Below are 11,914 nucleotides of genomic sequence, written 5' to 3' on the forward strand. Positions count from 1 at the left end.
TCATTTCAGATTCTCAGTGCCTTGTTGGACAAATTTGGCTGTGCATGGGGAACTCCAAGCCCCTGATTTGGACTCTTTCTCATCTTGTCTTTGGACTTCACCCATGGATACTGATCTATGAATTCTTATTTGTTCTTCTCCTATCAAATTCACTCATGCTGGTTCTTTCCTGTTACGTTGGAAACAGGAACAGGCAGAAGAGTAATAAAATGAAATGAGGCGGAGAGGCACATAAAGCCAATGGCCGTAGCTATTATAGGAGTTATTCTTTTAAAAACAGCAAAAATATGTTAGTATACTGACACTGCTTTTAAAACAATAGTTTTCATTTTTACCACTGAGATTTAGAAAAAAGACTGAAAAAGAAATCACCATCTATTGTAAAAATTCAGAATCCAAAAGCAACGCCAGCCAATGAGTCATTGGAAGAACTCGTGAGCTGCAGTTGGCTGCATGATTTCAAAGGCCTGACTCATTGCTTCAGTGTCTGCATTAAAAACGGCACAGAAGTTTTGTTTAGAATGGCAAGAGCTTCTGAAACAGTAAGTTCTCAGGATCTGTTCAGTTCTTCTTGCTTCTGGTAATAATTAAGATGACAATAGGCGCCAACAAGTTCTCTGTTTCTGAGAACTTCTGAGGTACCTAGGAGAAACGGTAAATTTGAGTTGGATTTGGCATAAAAGCACAAACAAAGCGAAGCCCTCACTCAAGGAGGCACAGTACAGGCAGTCATTTGCAAAACAATGCATAACTGTGAGATCTTTTATTCTTTCCAGGCTGATCACTTTTTCAGAATAACTGAAAATGGGCTCTAGAATTCTGGGATGTTACTGGAAATGTGAAAATTGTTTAACTCTACAGGACCACTAGTAGCACTTCTTGGCAGTGGAACTCAAGAAACCTTTCTTTTGCAAGTATCAACATGCCTATTTTGGCTCTTCTTCTCTCATAATTTTCAGCCTTGCATACAAAATGAATATATTGCGATGTGGAAAAATATACAGCTTTCTGCACTCTTTTACTTTTCTACATAAGGTATCTTGAAGAACAAACCTCTCTGCTATAGCCAGCTTTCAGTTTCTCATATTCAGAATACTACTTCACGTTGCATGGATGTAGTAGATGATAGAACTCATAGCGCAAGATGGCTTTAATGGCTATTAGACAAATTTAGCAGAAGATAAGGGTATGGGTGACTGATGAGTGCTATGCATTGCCTAGATCAGAGATAGATAACAGTAGGAGAATGATATTGGTTTCCTGTATTGTCTGTGGGATTTTTAAAAGACTCTGGTTGGCTATTAGACTAGATAAGGTTTGGTTTAATTTTGTAGGACTCTTTTTATCCTTATCCTGTCACCTGTGGTCATTGGGAGGTGAAAATGCTGGTCTTCTCCTCTGCTCTCATTCCCAGTAGTTCTCTTCTTGCATCTGGCAATCATTAGGATAATAATAGCAACCACTAGTTTGAAACCAAGAAAGCCAGCTACCAGGAAGGCGAGATTGATTCCAGCAGTTGAAGGAGAGCTTTGAAAAAACACAAATACAATAGAAATGAATTAGGCAATGTAGAATGAAAATGTTTATTTAAAAAGGGGACTTTGGATATTGTTTGGTGAAGACTATAGCTCAGTCACAGAGCACTTGCTTTCCAAGAAGAAATCCTAGGTTCAATTTCTACGTTATCCAGATAATACTTGGAAATGGAAGTCCCAGCAAATCCTTGCTGATCAAAAAAAGATAACCTGAAGTATCAGATGATACTGAACTCAGAACATTGTTCACTACCTTTAAGCAGTGCTTTCTAGGAAACCTGATAGTAGCAGTTATTGGTGTGAGTGTGTGGACTATCTGGGCTTGTGACTTTGCATTCCCAACTGGTTTTTGTCATCTTTGCCATCTTTACTCTTTGTTTTTGTCTATATTGCATCTTTTTCTTGTTTTTAACATTTTTATTTGTAATTGCCCAGAGTATTTTGAAATTGGTCTCTCTCTCTCTCCCTCTCCCTCTCTCTCCCTCTCTCCCTCTCTCTCTCTCTCTCTCTCTCTCTCTCTCTGTGTGTGTGTGTGTGTGTGTGTGTGTGATTGGACATGCAGGAATTGTCAATATGGGTTAGGTTGTGAATGTGCAGGAGAGCCTGGTTTTCAATTTAGCCATTACACGTCCCATATAGTAAGAGAACTCCACAAATCTAAATTGTGGAGTATAATGTTTGTCCCATTTGACCAAACAGTTCTGGTTTATATTTGGAGTTATGAAGCTCACTGATTTTTCAAACCCACTACCAGGTTGATTGGGGATTGTTGCTCTATCAAAGGGGAAATTGCTTATGAATTCCCTTAATGATAACTTCTCTGCAGGGTATCTATGGGCTCCTAGGGTGTCAAAAAAGTTAAGAGAGCAGCTGTGACCATACTATTGAAGCCTCATCTCTTATTGCATGTAAAAACAGGGCAACTCTGATCATATACCGGTAATCTGAACGGCTACCTTACCTTTTTGGATCCTTCTGCAGATGTTCCTATCCTGTCCTATATATTTCAGACTATGCATGCAGTTAATGCTAAGAATACTCAAAGCTAGGGAATGTACTTTAGAGATGTGCATTTCTATATTTATTTTACATTTGTCTTCAATCTGGCTGGGGAATTGTGGGAGTTGAAGTCCATACATCTTAAAGTTGCCAAGGCTGAGAAACACTAGTTTAGAGTAATGAGGCGCTTTCTTTTTCCTTAATTGTGATGTGTAACAAAAGTTCACCCCATCAATTTTTCTTAGTTTAATGTTATTTCTGGCTGAAATTTTTTAAAAAGAGCAGAAAATTATAATTGGGCTCCTCCCGGTCAAATATGGTCTCAGGGTTAAAAAAAATGTGATGGCAGCCTCTGTGCAATCAAAGCCACACTTTGGGTGTGTGTTGTGTGCACAACTTAAATAAAAAGGGGCTTTGACTGAATGGTCATGGTTGCTACTTGACATTTCTTACTTTCTTTCTTGGTGAAAGTCTTGTGATAATTTCCAACAATGTGGAGCAGTGGGGGCAAAAAACCTGCCAAATTGCCCCATGCTACATATATACCACAATATTTTCAAAAGTTTTTTTCTTACAGACAGGGCTTCACAGCAGGGACCAATTGCCACTGGGGAAAAATATCTTCCAAACAACAACAACAACAACAACAACAACAACAACAACAACAACAACAGCAGCAGCCCTGAAGCAAAAGGCACCATCCATCAAGTTTGAAAACCTATACAAAGCAAGAACCTCACTTTCTGTGTCACTCTGATCCACTGTAATGTAAATCAGAGCACTGTGAAATTCTTCCTGATATTTAGTTAAATCCTTTCTTCCTCTAATCCAAGCCTATTAACGTTGAATTGCACACTCTGGTGCAGAATGGGAAAAAAAAGTACATATAATCTTACCCAGAGATGCTGTGAAGGATTCTGGATGTCTCTTGTACATTAGAATTCTCTATACCTGGTGGCAAAAATGCAGCAATACATAATTAAGTCAATAAGAATAAATATAATAAACATATCATTGAGCAAGATTAAAGTTAAACTGAAAGGGAAGAGGTGCTGAAGAAGAAATTCCCCAGGCCTCCCACCTCCATTGTCTTGGGTATTGGGCATCCCCTTGGCCTCTACTTCTCCATCGTGAAATATACACAAAGACTCACAAACTCCCACTCCATTCTTCTCTTTGCAGCTCTAGATTTTTCTTTCTCTTTTCATTCCTGTCTTTGCATAACATAGGGTGGGGAACTATGGCCCTTTTATGACTTGTGGACTTCAACTCCCAGAATTCTTGAGCCAGCCATACTGGTTCAGGAATTCTGGGAGTTGAAGTCCAAAAGTCAAAAGTTTTCAAGAGGCAACTGGACTTTCTGGTTTTTCTTTGAAGACATTTCGCTTCTCATCCAAGAAGCTTCTTCAGATCTTACATGAGAAGCGAAATGTCTTCAAAGAAAAACCAAAAAGCCCAGTTGCCTCTTGTAAAAGCACCTTTGGGATAACCATGACCTGGATGACTGAGTATCTCCACAGACATAAAGGGGCCAAAGTTCCCACCTCTGGCAAACAGGTTAAATCTTAATTGAAATCAGATTTTATAACCGCAAATCTGATTATTTTGAACATAGCACAGAACAGGTATAGGACTAAAGACTTACTTGTCAGAACATTCACCTTGACCTTCTGCAGGGTCTTCATAGTCCCCAAGAAACGTGTCATACACTGATACCAACCAGCATCCTGTTTCTGGAGTGGGTTGATGGTTACCATGAGCAACCCTTCCTGGATATTGTCAGCAATGGCAGTGGTGCCATTTCTTCGTTTGAGGAAGGGCAACCAAAAACGTCGGGCACTGACAACATGCTGGCATGTTTCCTCACTTATGTGCTTACACCAACTTTTCTCTCTCCATTGGTTCTTCTGAGGAATATAGGAGCAATTGATGGAAATAGGTTCCCCTTCAACACCGGAAACCTCTGTAATTATCTCAGCTGTAGACACTTCTTGAAAAGAAAGATAGAGAGAAAGAAAGATCTTCTATTTTTGCACAGAGGGGCAATTAGTCTGCAAGGCTTGAATCCATCATTCACAGTCTCATATAGATCCATACATCTAGAACAGTAATGTGTTCTAGTTTCCCCCCGTCAACAATTACTACACTGAAATTCTTTCTGATCTCCCTTTTACTATTCCCCCCTCCTTTCCCCCTCTTTTTGAATATTCTTCTTTCTCCCAACAATATTCTATGCATCCAACCAAGTCATCTGTGGTCCATGAAATCTGATGGCAAAATAAATTTTCATTTTAATATTAATATTAATGTGTAGAAAAAAAGCATTGAAAGTGATTCCTTTCATTCTGCCCTCACATGATTCAAATCTTAATCATTTTTCCATAGCTTTATCACTTATATTCAAAATTATAAAAAAATATTAAGTCTGCCCAGCTGGAGGAACTTGTTAATCACTTAGCAGAATTCTTACTGAATTGAGATATATTATAATTTAAAAAAAAAACTTTTTAAGAAATGTCATGAGCAGAATGCCCTTCCAGTTGTTATTGGACTCATTCATACAATCCATTGAACAATAACATATAGCCAATTAATCACATCAGCAACCAATACAGAAAAGCAATTTCCTACCTGACAAGTAGACCAGGAAGATGAGATACAAAAGCTTTTTCATGTTTCTCTGGAAAATCAAGAAGTGCTAATTAAAACAGAAAAGAGAGACTTGTACCAGACAAATACTTTGCTTTACTAGACACAAGGGTTGAAGAAGAGGAACTTATGTTGCTCCCTGTTGTAGATTAAGCAATGCCTCACCCAAAAAAAATCTGGCATTTGCTAAAAATGTGAACATCAGCAGTGATGAGGGACTGCTATATCATGGAAAGAAATCATGATGATCATCAAGGGTGTCTTCAGTGTTGACGGTCAACTACAAACCATTCATGCCCAAACCTGGAGTCCCCCTGATTAATCTGTAATTACGAATAAGTATACAGCTTGCCACTAGGAATATTAACAGGCAGTCAAATGTGGCACAAACATACATTATAATCCAGAGATTTAGAACACAGTCTTATATTTGAAAGATAATTTTTGTGATATCAGGCCACTAAGATGTCTCCAGTGTCTTGCTGGCTACTGGCTGGCACTGTCTATACAAAGGCAAAAGAGATATTTACACTTCATTGACTTTTTTTCTTAAACAATAAAATTTTCCTACTATGTGCAATGAGTGGGAACTCCTTCAGATCAGTTCTGGAATTGGTTTAACTATATTTTGGATGTAGGATCCAGTGAAGAGCTGGAAGTATTGAGGAACACAAAGATCCCTGGTTCCTATTCAGTTTTGACCTAATGCTAGCCCTGGATATAATGTTAGCAATTCTACGTATTATGGTGAGTTCTCATGTTAAATCAGCGTTTTGTACGTTTTGATTAGAAATAAGCAGAATTAAAAGAGATCACTCATCTTACATAACAGTTTACTAAGCAAAGGTACTCAACTAAACTCACTGCCAGGAGTTCGATTCTGACTAGCTCAAAGTTGACTCAACCTTTCATCCTTCCAAGGTCAGTAAAATAAGGACCCATATTGTTGGGTGCAATATGCTGACTCTGTAAACAGCTTAGAGAGGGCTGTAAAGTACTATGAAGTGGTATATAAGTACCGCTTCATAGTACTTTACAGTATTACTATTTGTTTACATAGTTTCAAATAAGTGATCCTGTAGTATAGACTACTGTGTATAACCTAGTGGTATTATATAAGACTACCACTGTTGCAACCAAAATCTTAAAAATAGTCCAATCTGCATACTTATATATATTTGATATAGGAATGGTCATTGTCTGTTCTTTTTATACTGCATTTTCTTCTGACTTTATGCTTGTAATTCCTCTTCCATGTGTGTATGTACATGTCAGCTGGGAATGGACCTTCATTCCTCTGATGAAATGGACATCTGTTTACAAAACTTACACTAAAAGTTTATGTCACAGAATACACCACATCTACTGTTTTGGAAATTAGTAAACTAAATAGATACTTGAGTGCCTTCTTTAATTTTGCTATGGAGTTAAGCCTGGAAAATGGCTTATTGAGTCTAATTATTTCAGAACTTTGATAGAGCTCCAAATTTGGGTTAGATGTCATCACTTGGCTTCTTTAGGGCAAAACAAATCACATTGTGAAAAATATCCCAAATCATCCACCATACCAGTAACCTTAGCAACAGTCACTTCCTATGTATATTTTGGTCTGTTTCCTTGATGAATAGGCTGTAGTCTTAGTTCCTCTTCTTCTATTCTCAAATCTTTACCTTCTGTTTGCATGTTTAGTAGCTCTTCCTGTCTGCTTCTAGTTGCAAGTTATTTTTATTCCAATACTCCTTACATGTTTGTTGTTGTTTTCCACTTGCCATATCTAATAGCTTGGGGTATGTTTCAGGAGAAAGTCCTATATTCACCAGTTCTTCAAAGAACATAAACTGAGAACATGCTTTATTATGGAAAATTATTCTGTAGAATTTCCATTTAAAGATAAAAAATCAAAGGAGAACCAGGCCTGAAAACTTGCCTTCCACAGCTTGCATGCAAATTCACAAGCGCAGAGTCTAGGGCACAATCTTCCTGATACCCTGTGATGTCTGTATTTCAGCTTGAACTACAAGGATACTTTCTATTTCTGTATAAAATTAACATGTCACAATGGTATATAAGTCTATATTTAATTTTGTCCTTTTTTTTATTACCCGTTTTCTCTTGGGGAGGATAATGCTTATATGATTATCCCTAACAGTGTCCATCATCTGGGATTTAGGGCATCAATATTGGAGGAACCATTAAGATCCCCATACTGAATATATGGTATATTGTCAATACTTGACTTAAACAGATTTCCAGTCTAGCTGTACATCTTTTACTCTGTGAGAGGAGAGGATTTCATTTTATAACTTCTGATTGTGAAGAGTCTTCCCATCCTGCCTCTTTATGTCCTTTTAAAGATATTCAGTGATCACAAGTTTTTATCTTTTTACCTCAGAGAAACATGGAAGTTGATTATCATGTAAATTGTTCTCAATACTTTCCCTTATTTTCTTTCGTTCAGTTCTGCAATATTATTTTAGGACTCTTGTCCTCAGCATATTTTCAGTGAATAAACAGCCCCATAAATGAAAAGTTGCCTTTGATTTGTATGTATTGAATTCGAGGTAGAAAAGTTTATTTCTGACCTGTTTACTGGATATCCCCTCAGGTGGCATGGCTGGGGAAAGTGTTAGAATAGAATAGAATAGAATAGAATAGAATAGAATAGAATAGAATAGAATAGAATAGAATAGAATAGAATAGATGGAAGGGACCTTGGAGGTCTTCTAGTCCAACCTCCTGTTTAGGCAGGAACCCTAACACCACTTCAGACAAATGGTTATCCAACATCTTAAAAGCGTTCAGTGTTGCAGCATTCACAACTTCTGAAGGCAAGTTGTTCCACTGATTAATTGTGAATTTTCCCTATTCCTTTTCCTCCTTGCAGCCTCCAGCATCATGTTCCAGGATGTTCTGGAGTGTTCTCCAACCCTGTTGTGTAATTTGCTGAGGACAAAGAGGCTGCTTGGGAATTAGACATAGATAGATGGGTTCCTTTCCTTCTACCCCAAGAGGGAGCTTAGTTTGCATAATTCTGGATCCAGCCCTTTTTCCTATTTGGGTAATTTCCTATATCTCTTTCCAAACAATTTATATCAATACAGTTGTCTTTTTTCACTGCACCAGCACTGTGGGATGGTTGGGGAAAAGAATCACTCCAAGAGAGCAATCAAACCAACCGTGGAGGCACAAAATATTGAACTGAAATTTAAGCAGCTCTGAAATATAAGGCAGCCTTATTAATCAGATCACAAACATAATTCTCACAAAATTAAGACTAACAATGGAACGAAGAATACTGTGTGATATCTATCATTTCTGACAAACAGTGTTAAAAGAAGTAATTTTGGAGGTTTGAGCCTAAATTTTAGAAAGTCTCATCACGTTAAGGTGAAGTCTTGCTGACTTTTTAAATTATTATTATGGTTCATTGCACAGTCAGTCAGATGTTTAGACTGGATTTGGCATTTTTATCCAAATAGTAGGGAAAAACTGATGTTAAAACAGTGCAGCCATTTTATTAGATCACCATTTCCTTGATATCCCCAAGCCTGCTGACACAGTCATGTTTTTTGGAACTTTCAGAAAGTTTGGTTTTCTATTTGAAGACTTCTCCCATGATATGCTTTTTGGAGGCTTCTTTTGTGACTTTTTGGAGGGGATAGCAACCCGCGGCTCTGGAGCTGCATGTGGCTCTTTCATCCCTCTGCTGCGGCTCCTTGTTGCTGGTCAGCTCCACAATTTATAGGGCTTTCCGTTAGGATAGGTAGAGGGAAAAGGATGTTGTGCTAGGAGGTGACTCTATGGTGGGGCAACTGACTTCCAGTAGACAGAGGAAAAAGGATGCTGTTCTAGGAGGAGACTCTATGGTGGGGCAACCGACTTCCGGTTGGCAGAGGAAAAAGGACACCGTGCTAGGAGGAGACTCTATGGTGCGGGGAATCGGACTTCCAGTCAGCAGAGGAAAAAGGACACCGTGCTAGGAGGAGACTCTATGGTGCGGGGAATCGGACTTCCAGTCAGCAGAGGAAAAAGGACACCGTGCTAGGAGGAGACTATGATGGGGGAACTGGACTTCCGGTTGGCTCCAGAATTGAATGGGGGCTTCCAGTTAGGACCTTTGTGGCTCTTTGAGTGTTTAAGGTTGCCGACCCCTGCTCTAGGTGTTATATAATGTTCTCTGGCAGTATTACAATTCACTGATAAAAGCGCCTTTGACGTTTTGCAACGTTTTCCTTCCACCTTTCTGTTTGACTAGGGCCAGGAGGAAAGTACTTCCAGATAGAACATTTTTTGAATCACCATCTTTCTGTTTTGACGAACAGGCCGATGGTCAGCAATTACCCCTCCACAGGTTAATCTTCAATCATATTCACTGCCCATTTACGCTTATTTTAAAAAGTTGCACAGCCATGCAGTTGCATATGCATTCATTAGATATTTTTGAAGGAACATGAAACATCATCTTCTATTTGAAGCAAACACACATACACTGGTTATAAATGAGTAAATGAAAAGTAAGCAGATTTCTCCTTTTACTGCAGCACTACATTTGTGGCTTATGGAATATGTTTCCATGATTCAGAAATGATAATCCATATTTTACTTTCCAAACACTGCCTGATTTACCTGAAATTATAATGACTGTGGGGTTTTTCTTTGTGCTCTTGGTAGAGAAGAGAGGGGTGGTTGCATAAGACTGTATTATAAATTCAGTGGACACTGGCATTGTATTGATTAAGGTGTGACCACAGAGCAACAATCAAGGGTGTAAATATTGCTAGTATAAAGTGGTGTTTATTTAATTTACCTTTGAAAATTAAAAAAGATAGTGATAACAGGCTTTATAAAGATTATAACTGTCACACAAAAAAGTAGGAAGAGTTTGCGCTGTCAATTTAAGAACAGAGTCACAGACTCTAGAGGGCAGACAAAGATTGAAAATCAGTAACAGCTGGCAGAGACCAAGGATTGAGTTAAAGTTGCAAATGGTGGCAGGTAATATGAAGAAAACAGAAGAAGAAATTGCTCTTTTAAAGCAATTTCCTTTACGTCCATTAGCAATATTTATTTAGTGCCATAGCTTAGATTAAAAAGGTAAATTTTGAGAGCTGTACTAATGCAGTTGAGAGATATGAAAGCTACGGAGCTCTATTAATTGTGAAGGGCCTACAATGTCATCGAGAGCCACTGGATGGCAGTATGTGACCATAATATTAGCAAATTCTATTACTAAAACTGAAAACTAAAAAAAAAAAAAATTGGGTGTATTATCGCTTGGCTTCCACTCACTCCATATTCCACCCCCCTGACTTGTAGTTGTTGTGTGATTGAATGGACTTTGAACACAGATAGTTTTACAGTGATTCTCCATTAATCTGGATTCTCCACTTCAGGATAAAAACAGCTGTATAAGAAAGTACTGATATGTTTACACAGAAATTTTCCAAATAAGACGCGTGAAGGAAGAATATTCTTTAGATGCATAACTAAAGGAACAAATTAAGACATGTTTAATTAAACTACACAAGGATAATGTGGGCAACTGACAGAGCTTGTGTAATTTCCATGGTTTATCAAAATTAACATTAGTTGTAAGGAGGGGAAGTGCTAAATAAAATTTCCTGGAAGCATAATAGGGCATTCACCTAATTGGGTGGGTGACAGGAAGTGTCCCAGGTTCAGTGGGAAATTCCTCATTTGTGCATGGAAGTTGCACTTTAGGTAGGCTGGCTTGAAAGAAATCCCCCCTGGATTTCTATAGGAAAGGATTTGCAAGCTCTGCTAAAATGGGCTCTGCTTTTCTCCAGTAAAGCTCTATGTAAAATTCCTCATTTATTTCCGAAAGATACTTTGAAAGAATGTGCTGGTCTGAAGTTTGCTTACAAAAAGGCCTATTTGATTTTACTCTATTCTTCGATTTATATGGCCACCCAATTCAAAACAACCTCGGGCAGCATACAACATACTTAAAATAAAAATAAAAACATCAAATCTCAGAAACAAAACCACTAGAAACTGGGGACCATCATTCAATGCAGAAAAAAAATCTCTTAAAAACAGAGTCAGACTCAACAGCTAGGCTCAATGCCTGTGGGAACAGCCAGAAGTTCAGTGGTTTTGAAAAGGCCAATCAGGTTGGGTCAGACTCAATTCAACAAGTCAGTCATCCTGATTGAAAAAGCAGGTAAGGTATATCAGTTCTGCTTGGGGAAATTCTGTCCTTTTCAGAACTAAAAAATGGAAGGTCCTTGGTACCAGAAGTCCCCAGAACTTCCCAGCCTTGATGCAGTGGTTTAGGTATCACCTGCTATTTTGACATTGTTGGCCCCCTTGTAAAGGACGATCGTTCCTTTGCACCTGACACCTTACCCAGGAATTTGGTCTTAAAAAGGAAGCCCTCAGAAGTTTAAAATGGAAGCCTTTTTGAAAATTCCATCCTAGCTTGGTCAGAACTGAAGGTGGGACTGAGATGACTGACCATCATACCTTGCAGAACATTTTTAAAATTTATATCAAGAACCTTGAAGTTGTCCTTGTGGGTCCTTCTTTGTCCAGACAGGAAAAGCACAAATGTTGAGCAATAGCTACCTCAAGAGGATCAAGGGATTTTGGTGGGACATTAGTAGCCATCTGACTTGGTTCATGCATTATACATAATCCTAATAAATATGTTTGTGTGTACATTAGCCTAGCACAGGGTGGGATACTATCTGTAGTTTCTAAGCCATGTT

The 11,914-nt window shown here is 38.3% G+C and overlaps 1 protein-coding gene across 1 annotated transcript; it reads right to left on the minus strand.

Moving 5' to 3' along the window:
- Window positions 1–484: 484 nt before the first annotated feature.
- On the minus strand, window positions 485–5,208 carry LOC139314176 (triggering receptor expressed on myeloid cells 2-like). The gene is made up of 5 exons (XM_070939728.1): window positions 5,166–5,208; window positions 4,180–4,524; window positions 3,431–3,485; window positions 1,361–1,527; window positions 485–642 (listed from the first exon to the last, which is right to left on the minus strand). Exons 1-5 carry the CDS (start codon window positions 5,206–5,208, stop codon window positions 551–553), a joined length of 702 nt encoding a protein of 233 aa, XP_070795829.1. The 3' UTR covers window positions 485–550.
- Window positions 5,209–11,914: the final 6,706 nt, after the last annotated feature.

The sequence above is a fragment of the Pituophis catenifer genome, unplaced genomic scaffold, assembly GCF_029215685.1.
Source record: "Pituophis catenifer annectens isolate HBS135680 unplaced genomic scaffold, rPitCat1.0.hap2 SCAF_3, whole genome shotgun sequence".
NCBI classification, from domain to species: domain Eukaryota; kingdom Metazoa; phylum Chordata; class Lepidosauria; order Squamata; family Colubridae; genus Pituophis; species Pituophis catenifer.

Coding starts and splice junctions, on each gene's coding strand:
- LOC139314176 (XM_070939728.1), bottom strand. CDS start 5,208: ATGAAAAAGCTTTTGTATCTCATCTTCCTGGTCTACTTGTCAG. Junction 3,486..4,179: donor CAAGGTGAATGTTCTGACAA/GTAAGTCTTTAG, acceptor TTTTGCCACCAG/GTATAGAGAATTCTAATGTA. Junction 643..1,360: donor TCACCTCCCAATGACCACAG/GTGACAGGATAA, acceptor CGTTTCTCCTAG/GTACCTCAGAAGTTCTCAGA.